This window comes from Staurois parvus, unplaced genomic scaffold (genome assembly GCF_062004578.1).
Source record: "Staurois parvus isolate SC_StPar_1 unplaced genomic scaffold, SC_StPar_1.0 ptg000106l, whole genome shotgun sequence".
NCBI classification, from domain to species: Eukaryota; Metazoa; Chordata; class Amphibia; order Anura; family Ranidae; genus Staurois; species Staurois parvus.
The window spans coordinates 3,258,754-3,276,172 of NW_028317902.1; the positions used below are offsets into that span (position 1 = coordinate 3,258,754).

The 17,419-nt window shown below is 41.7% G+C and overlaps 1 protein-coding gene across 1 annotated transcript in view; it reads left to right on the plus strand.

Moving 5' to 3' along the window:
* The first annotated feature begins 440 nt into the window (after nt 1-440).
* LOC149467525 (torsin-1A-interacting protein 1-like) overlaps nt 441-17,419 on the plus strand; it is a 47,632-nt gene continuing 30,653 nt past the window's right edge. Inside the window, exons 1-3 of the mRNA XM_089671488.1 lie at nt 441-573; nt 4,498-4,551; nt 6,748-6,939. Coding sequence (XP_089527614.1) covers nt 519-573; nt 4,498-4,551; nt 6,748-6,939 — 301 coding nt within the window. The 5' untranslated portion in view covers nt 441-518. The remainder of the gene's footprint in view (nt 574-4,497; nt 4,552-6,747; nt 6,940-17,419) is intronic.

Genomic DNA, 17,419 nt, shown 5'->3' on the forward strand with positions numbered 1-17,419 from the left:
CCCCACAGCCCCCCCCTACATCTGTCCACACAGTGGTCGCCCCACGCCCCCCCCCTACATCTGTCCACACAGTGGTCGCCCCACGGCCCCCCCCTACATCTGTCAACACAGTGGTCGCCCCACGGCCCCCCCCCTACATCTGTCCACACAGTGGTCGCCCCACGGCCCCCCCCCTACATCTGTCCACACAGTGGTCGCCCCACGGCCCCCCCCCTACATCTGTCCACACAGTGGTCACCCCATGGCCCCCCATACATCAGTCCACAATGCAGCCACAGGGCGGTCTCCTTAGACCGGCACACACCGCGGTCACACCCAGACAGCATTCTTGTCTCTCCAAAAACTTCTCTCTCACTTCTCTCCAAAAACGAAACTACAAGCCACGCCCCTGTGCGGTGTAGCAGGATTGTGTGTCCCGCGGAAATCTGTCCGGGCGGAACTCTCGTTTACTAGGAAGTGGCAGAACGTTCCGCGGCTGGTGTGACGGTTGTCTTGGCGGGCAGAAAGAAGAGCCGGAGATGAACACTCGGGCTACACAGAGGAGGGGCGCGAAGGAGGCTGGCAGTGTCGGTGGTATGCGGTGTACAGGGGGGAAGACAGGCCGGGGAGGGAGGGAGGCTATGAGAGGAAAGTGAAAGTATGAGTGTAGTCCGCTCCTTCCTTCTACGTACTGTGTACTATGGGCAGTCCCAGGGTGGGATCTCTGACAGACTCTCTGGGAAGTGTCATTCAGTGTTCTGGTGAAGAACTCCAAATACTAATAATAGTCTCAGATGAAGGCTGTGTGTCCGTCCTCCTGACCCCCGCACTCTCCTCCTGGCCCCCTTCACTCTCCTCCTGGTCCCCTTCACTCTCCTCCTGGCCCCCTTCACTCTCCTCCTGGCCCCCTTCACTCTCCTCCTGACCCCCGCACTCTCCTCCTGGCCCCCTTCACTCTCCTCCTGGCCCCCTTCACTCTCCTCCTGGCTCCCCTTCACTCTCCTCCTGGCTCCCCTTCACTCTCCTCCTGGCCCCCCTTCACTCTCCTCCTGGCCCCCCTTCACTCTCCTCCTGGCCCCCTTCACTCTCCTCCTGGCCCCCCTTCACTCTCCTCCTGGCCCCCCTTCACTCTCCTCCTGACCCCCAGGGTCAGAATAATGGCCATGAAGAAGACCCCGCCCCTCTCCCCTCCAGGGCAGGGTGACAGGTTCTTTTGATTGGCCCATCCCTCACCAGTACTCCCCATAATGGCCTTTAATGTGCCTGAACCCCCAGAAATACCTGAAATGTTGGGTGTGACCCCCCCCCCCCACCAAGCACTGTGCTGAGGATACATTCACACAAGTTTCCTACGTTGAACCACTCGCCTACAGGGCACTTTCACCCCCTTCCTGCCCATGCCAATTTTCAGCTTTCAGCACTATGTCACTTTGAATGACAATTGCACGGTCATGCAACACTGTACTCATATTAAATTTTTAGCCTTTTTTTTTTCTTTTTAGACACAGCTTTCTTTTGGTGGTATCTAATCACCTCTGGGTCTTTTATTTTTTGCTAAACAAACCAAAAACTGAAAATTTTGAAGAAAAAAAAGTTTTTTCTTCGTTTTTGTTTTAGAATTTTGTAAATAAGCGATTTTTCTCCTTCACTGATGTGCGCAGTGATGGGCACTGATGAGGAGGCATTGACATGCATCACTGATGGTCACTGAAAGGCAGCACTCATATATGGCACTGAAAGGTGGCACTGAAAGATAGCTCAGATGAGCATGGATGTGTGGTATTGATGGGCACTGACAGGTGGCATTGATGGGGCTGCACTGATCATCAGGGCAGTGATGATCAGTGTACATGTCCCCTTTGAGGAATTCCGATTATCGGCTCTTTGAAAATAACCCAAATTAGGATGTATTTTTTAGTTTGTAGGAAAGTTATAGAGTTCACAAACTATGGTATAGATCTGAATATTGATCAATCCTGAAGTACTGACAGCCAATCTAATTTCTTGAGGTCCAAGAATGTCAGACCAGTACAGATATCCCCCAAATGACCCCTTTTTGCAGAATAGACAGTCCGACGTACTTCATAAGAGGCATGGCGAGTTTTTTGAAGTTGTATTTTTTTTTTGTCATAACTTTTTGGAAAATGGAAAAATTAGTTTCACTATTTTTTTTTTTTTTACATATTGTCACCAGTGCAGTACAGCACAGCGTCATCATATAACTGGCATGGCGGTGATCAGGGACACTGACTGGTGGCAGTATGAAAAAAAAATATATATATATATTTTCTTTATTATTTTTTATTACATTTTTTTTCTTTTTTTTAATTTTTTTTTTCATATTTCACTATGACCAAAGTAGTACAATATTACCATAGTAACATTGTACTACTTTGGGGAAGTGATCAGTATTTTTTTTTTTTTACACAATTTGCTTATAGCAAAGAATTACTTTGCTATAAGCAAGCATTTACCGGAATGACATTGATTCATTCAGGGGTTTTTTTTTGTTCTTAGCTGTGATTTGGCCACAGCTAATCACATGACATGTGCATGTGATTAGCTGTGACCATTCACAGCTAGACACTAGTATACAATGGATGGCATGAATGAAGCCATCCATTGTATACAACTGTCATGTGACCTGCTGTGATTGGTCACAGCAGGTCACATGGTACCGGCAACGGGTACTCAGATCTGTCATTGGCCATGTCCGAGGTACACGGCCGGTGACAGATCGCGCCGCTGCGCGGCTCTGCAGGAGCGCAATCTGCGCATGTGCGGGAGGACGCCATATGGTATCCACCCTGAACGCTGATGACATTTGCTGGCCATTGGGCGGGCAGCAAATGGTTAAACATGTCCTGTAAAAAATCAATTTTCGTCATAAATTTAGGCCAAAATGTATTCAGCTACATGTCTTTGCTAAAAAAAAAATTCCAATACGTGTAAATGAATTGCTTTCCGTGAAAGTTATAGTGTTTGAAAATGGCAGTATATATATGGGGATTTTTAATTTTTTTTTTTACATTTTTACTAGTAATGGCGGCTATCAGCGACTTATAGCGGTGCTGCGGTGGCCATCTGACACTGAAGGCAACTGACTTGGTGTCACTGACATCCCTAGTGGAACCAATACAGTGATTAGTGCTAATAAAAAGCACTGACACTGTACTAATGGCACTGGGCAGGAAGGAGTTAACATGTGGGGCGATCAAAGGGTTAACTTTGTACTGTTTAACTGTGTGCTGTTTGTTAGTGCTTCACTGTAAGCACACTGCTTTGCATGGCTGTGCTGTGCACAGCCATGCAAAGCAGTGTGCACAGGCTGACGGGGAGGAGAACTGTTTTGTTCACTAACAATTCTCCCCCCATTGGAGATGCTCGGCAATCGCCGGCCGGAACCTGGTGATTGATGACCTCAAATGGTGGAGCATATTTACATGATTTTGCACATCCCATAGCAGTATATTTGCTATAGGGCGGACAGGAAGTGGTTAGCTACTTAACTCTTTCCTGCGGACAATACACCTATATGCAGCCTCTCAGCAGGTGGGTCTTGATGCAAACCTGTGCTGAGAGTGAGCTCCGAGCACAGCTACTGGCGCCTAACAGCTCCCAATTGCTGCTTTCGTACGGGAACTTTCATATCATGTGACTGCTGTGACAGCCAAACACATCGGTCACATGATCGCAAACCCCACCCCACTTCCCAGCACCAGAGTATTGGTAAAGGGGCTGGAGGCGCCAGTATTAATGGGTTAAGAACACTGGGAATGGTGCACAGACCCCAAAAAACGTTATGGAAGTGCATACATAGGGCATGTGTAGCACATCCAGTCCTTCAACCACATGTCCCTTTTTGCAGAAACGCACTACAGTCCTTTTAGCATAGTTTTATATGGGACATGTCCCCTCCTGAAGACTCCTGGGATGTATGACATCATTTGCCTAGGCATATAAACTAGGAAGTAACTAGTAAAAAGTTAAGGTAGAAAAAAAATTGATGCCTGTGTATTTAGTGAGAACAGTGACCACTGATTGATTGCATTTCATTTAATAGTCGTGTATCTGGAAGTGGGTGGGATGTAGAAGGGTAAATGACGCAGGGTGTGTGCTAATAAGGTCAGCTGATCAATTTTTTCCTGTGTCATGACCTAAAGTCTCTACAGGAAATAAGGCAGAAGTAATGGAGAAGCTTTTTTTATACAGCCATCTGGACACTTGACATAAAGGTGGGTAGAAGAAATGGAAAGCTTTTAAATTTCTTAAAAAAGTACATTAATGCTATATTGGTACAAAGGGGAGCTGGAATTTAGAAAAAAAAAAAGGTGAGCAAAAGTGAACTTATCCTTTTAAGCTCACCTGTGTTTAGATGTACTTACAAGTATGTTTACATGCATTAAGATGAGTTCAGAGTATCAAATCTGCCCATGGACACTCTATTTTCTCTGAACACAGATAAACTGACTAGAGTTATTTGCCAAAAATGTTCTTTTTTGTTTGTTTGTTTTGCAGATAATGAAAAACCTGGTCTGTTGAACCGACCGCCGATCAGGAAATCCCAAAGATGTAAATGGCGCATGAGTAACTTATATAAGAATAATGTTGTCTGGAATATTGTAACAGAGCAATGAGTAATAATGAATGAAGTTTCGTTCCCTATAAGTGCTGATCTTCTTTGTTATTTTGTTTAGTTCATCCAAGATTTTCCCTCTACAACTATACTTTTTTACCTGTAGATTTTTAACTGTGTACTAACACTTCAGTATATTAACAAAGCAAATCAGTAAGGCTTTTGAAAAAAAGGGCTGTAATAACCTATTCAATATTTTGTTGTATTGCTGTTTTTTTGCGCCCTACTTAATAAACCCACAGACAGAGCCCAGGCTAGTAAAATGGCAATGTTTGCTTCTGACAGAAGGAACGTCTGTGTCTGATTTGTTTAAAAGCTGGTGGTTCCAAACAGGGTGGATTTGATTTAAATCAAACTGATTTAAATCACGATTTAAATCACTAGTCAGTAAGGCTTGATTTAAATCCTAGTTTTCTACATAAAGACTAATTCTTGCTGGTATAACTTTAATATGCAAGTAGATGAAGATTTTTAGAATAACAACTTTTCAGTTTAGTTTTTTTATCCCCAGTTTAATAGGTTAATCATTCATATTTGGACAACTTTTCTGTTGTACTTAGGAAGGAGAAAAATAATCTTTACCTTAATAATAAAATTTAAATAGATTTATTCAACTGAAACAAGAACATTACAGCATATTTTATTTGCTTAAACAAACATCCATGTTTGTTAACTAATTTGGCTAAACAAAATATTTATATTTTAAGAAACTTAGACTGTCAGCCCCTTCCTCCTCACACTTAGTTTCACTTTCTTCTTGTGCAGATCTATTCCACTCCAAACAATCAGAAAAATATTGTTTCTATTCACTGAACTTCTTGAAACTTAGCAGTGAAGGGGTTGATTCTGTATTCATAGGTTTGTAGAAGTTAGGATGAAGGTCTTTTTCTTAACTCTGTTCATGTTATAACATTTTTGCTGTGAAGAAGAGGCATGTGATCTCCGCTGAGTCAAATTCAATTTTGAGAACTGCAAAAGTAAACCAAGAATCTGTGATAATATCTTGTAGGCAGAGAAACTGCCCAATAATCTTACAAAAACCTCTGGAAGAGCATGACATTGTGAATGGATTAATGGAATTTATTTACCAAAAAATTAAACATGTACAGCCTTATTCTACATAATTAAAAAACTAATCTTTATTTCATGATGGAATAACCTTTGGATGGTAATATATTTTCCTCAAAAAGCATTTTATCTAAAAAAAATCTGATTTAAATGAAAAAAATCTGATTTTTTTTTTTTTTTTATCATTGATTTTATCCACCCTGGTTCCAAACCTAAGAAAATGTGGATCCCAAATGTTTACTCTACAGTGCCCATATAAATCAAACCTGCTGTTTATTATTACGCATGTTAAAATTTGCATTTTTTTTTTTTTTGCTGGAAATTATTGTAAACCCCCCCACAAAGTGTATATTTTCTTAAACAGCGACCCTGGAGAATACAATAGGGGTTGTTGCAAATTTTTTTGTCACACAGTATTTGCACAGTTATTTATCAAATGCATATTTTGAGGAAAAAATACACTAAAATGAATTTTAGTGCAAACACAATATACTAAATTTTTGGGGCAAAATATAAAAGATTGGGTTCTGTTGAGTAAATAGATACTGAACATCACATCTTAAAATTGCGCACACCTATGGCATTGCAAAATACCATGGTACCAAAAATTCTCTTTAGGTTATGCTTTAAAAGCCTTTAAAGGTTATCCGTTTATAGCTAACTGTGAACTATGGCACTAGAAATATTACTCACTCCAACATTTAATATCCAAGTTTAATATTGTACTGTTAGTCATCTCCTCGGAATATTATACAGTTTGATTTTCTGCCCTGTTTGTTTGGGATTCAGTAAAGAGGAACTGAAATATGGAAGCTATGCCCACAAATTGCAGACAGAAGATGTTTGCAAATGTTCAATACAACATAGCAAATCTTTGCTTTTCGAGTTCAGGTCCTTTTAGGATACGTTGAAAGATTATCTTTAATTGCATGCCATGGATTCCTGCACTCTCCACAACAATTAACTTTTATATTGACTTACAGTAATTACTAAGCAGAATGACAACATTTACTTTTCATTAGTAAAATAGCACCAAATAAAATAAATGTTTATTTTCATTTCAGCTAAAGGAACTGAAGGCAGTGATGATGGCAACAAGACAAAAAACATTCAAGACAAGGTCTTGGCAGGTCTTGGTGACAGCACAAAAATTAAGACTAGTTTCAGTGAACGTGTAGCCAGCAAAGAGAGTCCCAGTGACAGCAGAAGGAAGGCGAACAATTTAAAAAAATCTGTCGCAGTCGATGAAGGAATTAGTAAGTTACAAAGTGGTTTCCCTGAATAATGCTCATACGTTTAAATTGCAACCCATTGCTCACCAATTCAGTCCTGTGGGTTGTGGGTATTATGTTTTATAATACAAGTAATTTAGGGCTAGTTCACACTATAGAAACGCAGTCCATATCTGTTTTTAAATGCGCGTTTTTGGTGCGTTCCAGTGCGTTTTTGATGCATTCCAGTTAATTTTTTTCTTGTATGGAACTTTTATGTTCCAGTACAGTTCAGTGCAGAAAAAAATGCAGCATGTTCTACTTTTTTTTTTTTGCAACTGGAACTGCAAGCACTGATGTGAACTATGATATTGACAACCATATAACCTACTGTCTGTGTATTTTTTGGATGCAGAAAGAAAGCAACTGAAACATGTAGTGTGAACTGGCCCTTAAGTAAAGCTGTAATGTCATAAACATTTGTTTAACCCTTTTGCTGCCTTACATGCTCTCCACTTTTCACCTCAGGTGGCCAGACCATTTTTGCAATATTTCACTTTTCCTATACTTGTTCCTGCAAAGCACATGAGAGGCTCCATCTAAAACAGGAAATTCGAGGCTCACATCCACTTAAAAAAACACCAGATACCTGGTGGCCTCAGTTTTCTGTTTGCCTGGTCTAGCAAGAACAACTTTACAAGTAGTATCTTGTTTTTTTGACTACTGTGCTAGCAGGCAAGGGCCCTACTCCGTCCAGCCAGTTTTCCAGGATGTTGTTCTGTTGCTTTAAGGAGAAGGTGCAGGGGACATTATATTTTTTTTCTTTTAAGATAAAACTCCTAGACACTTTATGAGGTACATTTTTCCCTTGAAGTTTCCTCTATTCTAGATGGAAAGGCATCTATCGCCTTTGGTATTAGTGGACCTAGTGGATCCCCTTCCAGATAGGGCGAGAATGGTGATGTCAGTTCAAAAAAGTAAAAGCAGAGTCTATTTAATTTCTTTGGGTCAATACTGGAATGCCCTCAGTGTTTTGGGGGTATAAGGCTATGGGTAGTGTTTGAATGCCAGAGTTATTCTCACATGGTTGCAGCTGGACCAACGTAAGTGCTCTCCTCCTTTTCAGGTTCTTTTTTTTTTCCTTTCCCTATACGTTGAGGTATTCAATGGATCCCTATAGTGTGTTAGGCTGGCACAGTGTGCCTGCACACAATGAGGTGCCTTTTTTCCTGGTCTCTGAACACTGCACTTCTGCCCTTAAAGGGGCAGAGGAGTATGCCAGACAGCAGGTAATGCTGTCACTTCTGCCCACTTCTTGGTGTCATAGGATTATGGGCGATAAAATGAGAGGAGCCACATGACTGTGTTTTGAAAGAAGCATGGATCAACATACCTTATAACCAAGTGGCCATTGCGGAGGGAGCGACTGAAGCAGCAATATAAGGTCTCATCGCTGCTACTCGAAAAAAACGTGTGTGGCCCCATAATAAGAGAAACTGCATACTATTTCACGTCTTCTTCACTGGTTGTATTCAGGGATTAGACAGAGTTCATCCTGCATCCCTAGGCTATACTGTAATGAGGGCTATCATTATCCTTTATGAATAACAGTTACATATTAAGTTCAGACAGACATAACCCTTGCTGGTCCTTATAACAAACCTAGACACAGAAGATGTAGCTTTTAACATCAAATTGTCAGCTTCTATGCATAAGCTTTTTATGTCGGTATTGCTTTGATAAATTTATGGCTGACAACTCCCCAATCTCATTAAAGGGGTTATGGATACCATGAGAGAAAAGTTGACTTCTGCCTTTCAGTCATTTCAGAGCACTTTTTGCAGGACTTTTTAAATCAGTCCATTACATCCTCTGCTGCTCATCTATTCCATCTATGCCCTTGCTAATCCTAGAAGGTTGCTGCATCACAGAGGACTCGCCAAATGTGGCAGATTTCGCTAGTGAACCTGATGGGTAATAATCTTCTGCAGATGATGTTCTAGGAGGCAAACCTTAAAAAGTTTTTTTCCATCTAGAAGATAGGTGCTTTCCCAGTATACAATGTATTGTGAGAGTCTATTAAGACAGAATGAAAACAGGTTATCCCTTGTAGTCCTAAATAGGATTCCCTTCTGCTGAGTAAATATTAGTCCTTTTTGGATCCTGGAGATAAGATGGCAAAATCCAGTCTAAGAAAAACATTCTGCTTCTGGTCCAGGCCTAGGCAGCAGCAGCTCCAAGGTAGTTTGAAGGTTGTTTGTTCACTTCCTTCCTATTTTTACACATCCTGGAAAGTGGAGGTCACAGGTGTGTTTTACCCAATTAAGTATTATGGGCACCTGCTTAGCGGAATGGTGTTATTTGGTTTGAACCTTGTGTTTCTTATTATAGGTATGCTACCCTGGAAGATTCTTAGAAATCAGTTTACCTAGTAACTCCGTTTTTTTTTTTTTTCATTCCAAACCATGCATTTTCTGAAATTACAAGACAGGTAGAATAAAATTATGGTGCTACTGATTTTACTGATCCTGCACAAATGTTTATGGAACCATTATTTTCAATAAAAAATACTCTATAAAGTCATTATAAACACAATATAACTTACAAAATTCTTATTAAATCTGAAAAATATAACTGTATTGAGTTAATAAATTAGAGATATTTGTAAATTTAAAATTGGGTCTCTTTGTGAAATAATTAAATCAAAGATGCACAAAACTGTAAATAAGCATCTTTTGCTATATAAATCTGGAGGTTGGCTTTACACTTATGTGTTGGGGAAATGTGTGTTCTTTAGTGCCGTAGGTACATTGCAATAAAATGAATCGGGCATATGTTTTATTTCAGTGCAGTGCATTACAGTGCGTGACTTTGTGTCCCAGTGTGCTGCTATATATAGCGTTCAGTTATTGTAATTGAAAACATTTTAAGAAAAGAAATAAAATAAAAACTGTGATGTGTAACAGCACACTGCAACACACATGCACAGCACACACCAGCACATGTAACGTGCACTATAATGTGCATCCACTGATGTGCAGGGGGCCCTTAATGTGTTGGTGCACCCACACACAAAATGTGCATTACCACAGCGTATTTGGTACACGTGTACTTTATTTTTTATCTAGTTTGTATGTATGGGAAACTGGGTGTAAACAAAGCTGTTCTCTCCCCTGTCAGCTCCTGCACACCGCTTTGTATGGCTGTGCATAGCAGTGAAGAACAAACACAACACACAGTTATAAATGGCTCACAGTTAACCCTTTGATCGCCCCACGTTAACCTTTTCCTGCCCAGTACCATTGGTACAGTGTCAGTGCTTTTTATTAGTACTGATCACTGTATTGGTGTCAGTGACACCAAGTCTGTTCCCCCCCCCCAGTGTCAGAATGTCCGCTGCAGTCCCACTATAAGTCACTGATCACTGCCATTACTAGTAAAAAATAAAAAAATAATCCAAGTATGTGTGTGTATATATATATATATATATATATATATATATATATCGCCATTTGTTTACGCTATAGCTTTCACATAAACCAATTATTTACATGTATTTGGACTTTTTTTTTCAGCAAAGACATGTAGCAGATTAAATTTGGACTATATTTATGATGAAATTTTGCTATTTTTTTTTAAACCTTTTTTTTTTATTGGACATGTTTAATAGCAAAAAGTAAAAAGTATTTTTTTTCAAAATTGTCGGTTCTTGCTCTTCTTCTTTTTTTTTTTTCCTTTTTTTTTTTTTCTGTAGCACAAAAAAATAAAAATCTCTATAGGTGGCACTTTAAATATTTTTACAGGTTACCAGTTTAGAGTTAGGAGGTCTAGCACTAGAATTATTGCTCTAGCAATAATGTTCGCACTTCAAATGTGTGGTGCGAACAGCATTTACATAAGTGGGCGCTACCTACTTATATGTTCACCAGTGTACTTGAGCATGAGGGGACGGAGACGCTTTAAAATGTTTATTTATTTTTACACTGTCCCTGTATATTTTTTGTATCACTTTTATTCCTATCACAAGAAATGTAAAAATCCCTTGTGATCGAAATAAGGCCTGACAGGTCCTCTTTATGGAGACATCTGGGGTTTATAAGACCCTGCATCTTTCCTCTACCCTGGAAAACGTGACAGTAAAAAAACCCCAAAACATTGATCTTTTCTTACTAGGAAAAGCAATGGTAGTGTTTACATCTGGAGAGTGCAGCAGAGGATTGGAGGGCACAGCAAAGACAGTGGGCTGTGTAGGGGACACAGAATCAAGTAGCTTGTGGCACCTGACTGTCACTTTATCTTTCCTGTTGGGTGCAGGATCCTTTTCCCCTTCTACAGGCTGGGGAGAGAAGCAGGGATTGGAGAGCACCAATGGGGAGATTAGGCTTTGCAGGGGACACAGAATGCTTGTCTGTAGAGCAGGGGGTAGTGGTGGATGTGAAAAAGGTCACTTTTTTCTTGTGTCTACTACTGGTCATAGATCACTATTCATTTATTCATGAGAGTCAAGTGTACAATTTTGATATAAGTTCAGTCACCAAGCGACCATAAGCTTTTTGCAAAATGAAGACTGGAGCTGATGTAAGGCATACTGACCTGGTCAGCTGGAAGCGGTTCTGTTCTGTTCCTTGCCTTACATTACATTGGTGGCAGCAAAACCTTTAAACTGCCAGTACTTTAGTAGTACAGGATGCTTGTGATATATGCTTGTACAACTGTTAACCACTTCCTGTCCGGACACTTTTACCCCCTTCCTGTCCAGGGCAATTTTCAGCTTTCAGCGCTATCACACTTTGAATGACAATTGCGCGGTCATGCAATACTGTACCCATATGAATTTTTTACCATTTTTTTGAGACCGATAAAGCTTTATTTTGGTGGTATTTATTCACCGCTGGGATTTTAATTTTTTTACTATGTAAATGAAAAAGTCCAAAAATTTTGAAAAAAAGTGTTTTTTTTAATAAAATTTTGCAAATAAATAATATTTCATCATAAATCTTGGCCAAAATTTATTCCGTTATTTTTTAGTAAAAAAAAAAATCCAATTTAGTTTATAACCAAAAATTATAATTTTTAAACATTTTTTTAAAATTTTTATTTTATTTTTTTATATTATTTTTTATTTTTATTTTTTTACATACTATCACCCTAGCAGTACAGTGTCACCATGGTGACACTGTACTACTTGTGGGGGGTGATGAAGATTTTTTTTTTTTTTTTTACACTGATTGCTTTTACACCCATATAGGATGTAAAAGCAATCATTTCTCTTTCTCTCTGTCTGCATTCTTGCAGTCATTGAGAAGTATTGAGTGAGCTGTGATTGGTCACAGCTTGTCACATGGTACAAGGCTGTTGTAAATAGCCTTGTACCATGTGACCTCTGTGATCATTCACAGATTTCACACGTAGTAAGCAATGATGTCACAAGTGACATCTTGCTTACTACTTTGCATGTGATCACTGATTGGCCAATCAGTGATCACATGATCGGGACCTCGTACAGAGGTCCCGTCCGATCGGTGTTTCACTGTGTATGGGGGACACAGCGGGCACCGGATCGCGGTGCTGTGCGCTCCCAGGGAGCGCGCACAGCTAGAAAAGGCGGGTGCCGTTTCTGAACGGCAACCCGCCCCTGGACTGCCACCGCCCTGCCGTTTATAAACAGCAGGCGGACGGCAAGGGGTTAATCTTCAGATTGTATTCAAAATCCCTTGAATTCAAGGATCAAGTTGTGCTTAAAGTGATTCTAAAGGCTATATTTCTTTTTAATAACAAACATGTCTATACTTTTCTGCTCTGTGCAGTGGTTTTGCACAGAGCATCCCAGATTCTCCTTCTTGGGTCCCCCCGCTGGCGCTCCTGGTCCCTCCCTCTTGTCAGGTGCCCCCACAGCAAGCAGCTTGCTATGGGGGCACCCGCTGCTCCGTGTGCCCATCCACACAGGAAGCTGCGGCTTGGCTGTGCCCTCTCTCTGCTCATTGGCTCACTGGCTGTGATTGACAGCAATGGGAGCTAAAGGCTCCCGCTTCTATCTCAGCCAATGAGGAGAGGAAGTCCTGAGGTAGCCGAGACTGCAGTGCACATCGCTGGATCGAGAGGGGAATTATGTAAGTATTAAGGGGGGCTTAGGGGGATGCTGCACACAGAAGTTTTTGATCGCCTTCTGATTTGGATTGTTTGCCCACTCACAAAGAAATGATCAGTCTGAAAATTGAATGGTAGGTGTATTGTAACACTGAGAGACAGAATAGCAACAAAAAATTTAAAAGAAATGCATGTCTAACAAATTATGCACTGATTTGCATGTTCATGAGGGAAATAAGTATTTGATCCCCTTCACAAAACATGACTTATTACTTGGTGGCATATCCCTTGTTGGCAATCACACAGGTCAGACGTTTCCTGTAGTTGGCCACCAGGTTTGCACACATCTCAGGAGGGATTTTGGCCCACTCCTCTTGGCAGATCCTCTCCAAGTTATTAAGGTTTGGTAGCAGAAAAACACCCCCAAAGCAGAATGTTTGCACCACTGTGTTTCACAGTTGGGATGGTGTTTTTGGGCTCATAGGCAGCATTCCTCCTCCTCCTCCAAACACGGCGAGTTGAGTTAATGCCAAAGAGCTTGATTTTGGTCTCATCTGACCACAACACTTTCAACCAGTCCGCCTCTGCATCATTTAGATGTTCATTGGCAAACTTCAGACGGGCCTGGACATTTCTTGAGCAGAGGGACCTTGCGGGCACTTCAGGATTTCGATCCTTGTCGGCGTAGTGTGTTACCAATTGTTTTTTTGGTGACTGTGGTCCCAGCTACCTGGAGATCATTGGCAAGATCCTCACGTGTAGTTCTGGGATGATTCCTCACTGTTCTCATGATCATTGACACTCCACGAGGTGAGATCTTGTATGGTGCATCAGACCTAGGGAGACTGACTGAATTGTTTTTTGTTTCTTCCATTTGTGAATGATTGCACCAACTGTTGTCACCTTCTCACCAAGCTGCTTGGCGATCGTTTTGTAGCCCAGTCCAGGCATGTGTAGGTCTACAGTCTTGTCCCTGACATCCTTGGACAGCTCAGCCACGGTGGAGAGTTTGAAATCTGATTGTTTGATTGCTCCTGTGGACAGGTGTCTTTTATACAGGTAACAAAATGAGATTAGCAGCACTCCCTTTAAGAGACTACTTCTAATTTCAGCTTGTATGAAAGACACCTAGTAGCCAGAAATCCTGCTGAATGATAGGGGATCAAATACATGTTTCCCTCATGAACATGCAAATCAGTGCATAATTTGTTAGACATGCATTTCTTTAGAATTTTTTGTTTCTATTCTGTCTCTCAGTGTTACAATACACCTACCATTCGATTTTTAGACTGATCATTTCTTTGTGAGTGGGCAAACATTCAAAATCTGCAGGGGGTCAAATACTTATTTCCTTCACTGTAACTGTATTTTCTTTCTTGAGAAGGCCAAGTTTGAACCACCGTTATTATTTTAATTTTTTTTTTTTTGTAATCTACAGCCACATAGTCAGTTCAACTCTTGCTCTTGTTAACCACTTGCCTACCAGGCACTTATACCCCCTTCCTTACCAGGCCAATTTTCAGCTTTCAGCGCTGCCGCACTTTGATTGACAATTGCGCGGTCATGCAACATTGTACCCATATGAAATTTTGATCATTTTTTCCTCAAATAGAGCTTTCTTTTGGTGGTATTTACTCCCCGCTGGGCACTTTACTTTTTGCGCTGTAAATAAAAAAGTGCAAAAAATTTGAAAAAAAAAAGTTTCTTTGTTTCTATTATAAAATTTTTCAAACAGGTATTTTTTCTCCTTCACTGATGTGCGTTGATGAGGCAGCACTGATGGGCACTGATAGGCGGCACTGATGGGCACTGATAGGCAGCACTAAAGGGCACTGATAGGCAGCACTAATGAGGTGTCACGGATAGGCGGCACTAATATGCAGCACTGATAGGCGGCACTGATAGGTGACACTGATGATGGGTACTGATAGACGACACTGACTGGCATCACTGCTGGGCACTGACTGGCGGCACTGACTGGCACAACCCCTGGGCACTGACTGGCGGCACTGACTGGCAGCACTGCTGGGCTGCACTGGTGGGTGGCACTGGTGGGCAGCACTGGTGGGTGGGCACAGGTGGGTGGCACTGGTGGGCACAGGTGGGTGGGCACAGGTGGGTGGCACTGCTGGGCACATGTAGGTGGCACTGCTGGGCACAGGTGGGTGCACTGCTGGGCACAGGTGGGTGCACTGCTGGGCACGGGTGGGCGGAGCTAGTGGGCGCACTGCTGGGCGGAACTTGCGGGTGGCACTGCTGGGCACCGATCATCGGGGCACTGATCATCAGTGCCCTGATGATCGGTGCCGATCCCCGCTCTGACAACTGCCGGTTCTCGGCAGTACTTTCCTCACGATCTGACAGTGTGAGGAAAGTGCAGCCGAGAACCGGCACTTGCATTTCCCTCTGATCAGCGTGTCATTGGACACCGCTGATCAGGTGGTAAAAGGCCGCTGTGATTGGCCTTTTACCACATCACGTGATCAGCTGTGTCCGTAGGACACAGCGACCACGGAGATCGCCGGGTGCGCGCCCCCTGGGGCGCGCAGGAGAGCGCGTTCTGGGAGGACGTCATATGACGTCCACCCAGAACTGGCCGGCCGCGGTGAAGCCGTCATTCGGCTATGCGCGGTCGGCAAGAGGTTAAAGAGAGAACATAATGTAGCCTTTGTCCTGAGAACAAAACCATGTGTATGTAGCCATACTGTTGTCACCTGTGGTTCCCCCTTTGTCCCATGTATGTACATAGACATAGGTAAACCTATGGTGCTTAAAGCTTCTGCTTACTGTGTGAACATTTTGCTATGTTTTAGTTGCTTGTGGCTTTCCAAATATTATATATATATATATATATATATATATATATATATATATATATTCTATATTATACACACAGTGGGGAAAATAATTATTTGATCCCAGGCAGATTTTGTAAGTTTGCCCACTTGGAAAGAAATGAAGGGTGTATAATTTTTATCATAGGTGTATTTAAATGATAGAGAGAGGTCAACCAGAAATCCAGAAAAAACACATGATACAAATGTAATAAATTGAGTTGCAATTCAGTGAGTAAAATAAGTATTGATCCCCAAGCAAACCATGACTTAGTACTTGGTGGAGCAACCCTTATTGGCAAGCACAGAGGTAAGCCATTTCTTATAGTTGGTTACCAGGTTTGCACACATCTCAGGAGGGATTTTGGTCCACTCTTCTTTACAGATCTTTTCTAAATCCTTAAGGTTTCTTGACTGTTGCTTGACAACTCAAAGTTTCCGCTCCCTCCATAAATTTTTTTGTAGGGTTAAGGTCTGGAGACAAGCTAGGCCACTCGATGACCTTAATGTGCTTCTTGAGTCACTCTTTGTTGCCTTGGCAGTATGTTTTTGGTCGTTACACTGGAAGACCCATCCATGACCCATCTTCATTGTTCTGGCTGAGGGAAGAAGGTTCTCATCCAAGATTTTGCAATACGTGGCCCCATTCATTGGCCCCTCAATGCGGCAAAGTTAGTCTGTACCTTTAGCAGAGAAACAGCCCCAAAGCATAATGTTTCCACCTCCATGCTTGACTGTAGAGTGTTCTTAGGGTCATAGCAGTTTTCTTCCTCCAAACACGGCGAATTGAGTTAATACCAAAGAGCTCAATTTTGGTCTCATCTGACCACATCCCTTTCTCCCAATCTTTCTCTGAATCATTTATATGCTCGTTGGCAAACTTCAGACGGGCCTGTGCATGTGCCTTCTTGAGGAGGAGGATCTTGCAGGTGCTTCAGGGTTCAATCCATGGCGGTGTATTGTAACTGGCGGTTTGTTTGGTGACTGTTGTCCCAACTGCCTTGAGATAATTCACAAGCTTCTCCTTTGTAGTTCTGGGTTGATCCTTCACTTTTCTCATGATCATCCTTACCCCATGAGGCGAAATCTTGCATGGAGCTCCAGACTGAGGACAATTGATGGTTATTTTGTATTTCTTTCATTTGTGAATAATTGCTCCAACAGTTGTCTCCTTCTTACCAAACTTCTTACTAATGGACTTGTAGTGCATTCCAGCTTTGTGCAAGTCTACAGCCTTGTTCCTGACGTCCTTTGACAGCTCTTTGGTCTTGCCTTTGGATGGTGCCCAAGAAAGAGATTCTGTGGACAAGTTTTCGTTCAGAGCATCTTCTTAAATTGGCAGGACTAATCTGTGTACCACATGAGCACGTAGCCAGTCTGCGGGAGACAGAATTGTTGGTTCTGGATTTTGGTTGATATTCTGTCTGTCATTTAAAATACACCTATGATAAAAATTATAGACCTTTCATTTCTTTGTAAGTAGGCAAACTTACAAATTCTGCAGGGGATCTTCTCCATTCTCTGTATTTTCTCAGTTGCCTAAAACATCCATTTGTACTTTTCAGCCTCTGAAAAAATGGCAGTATGACTGCTTACCTTTTTGA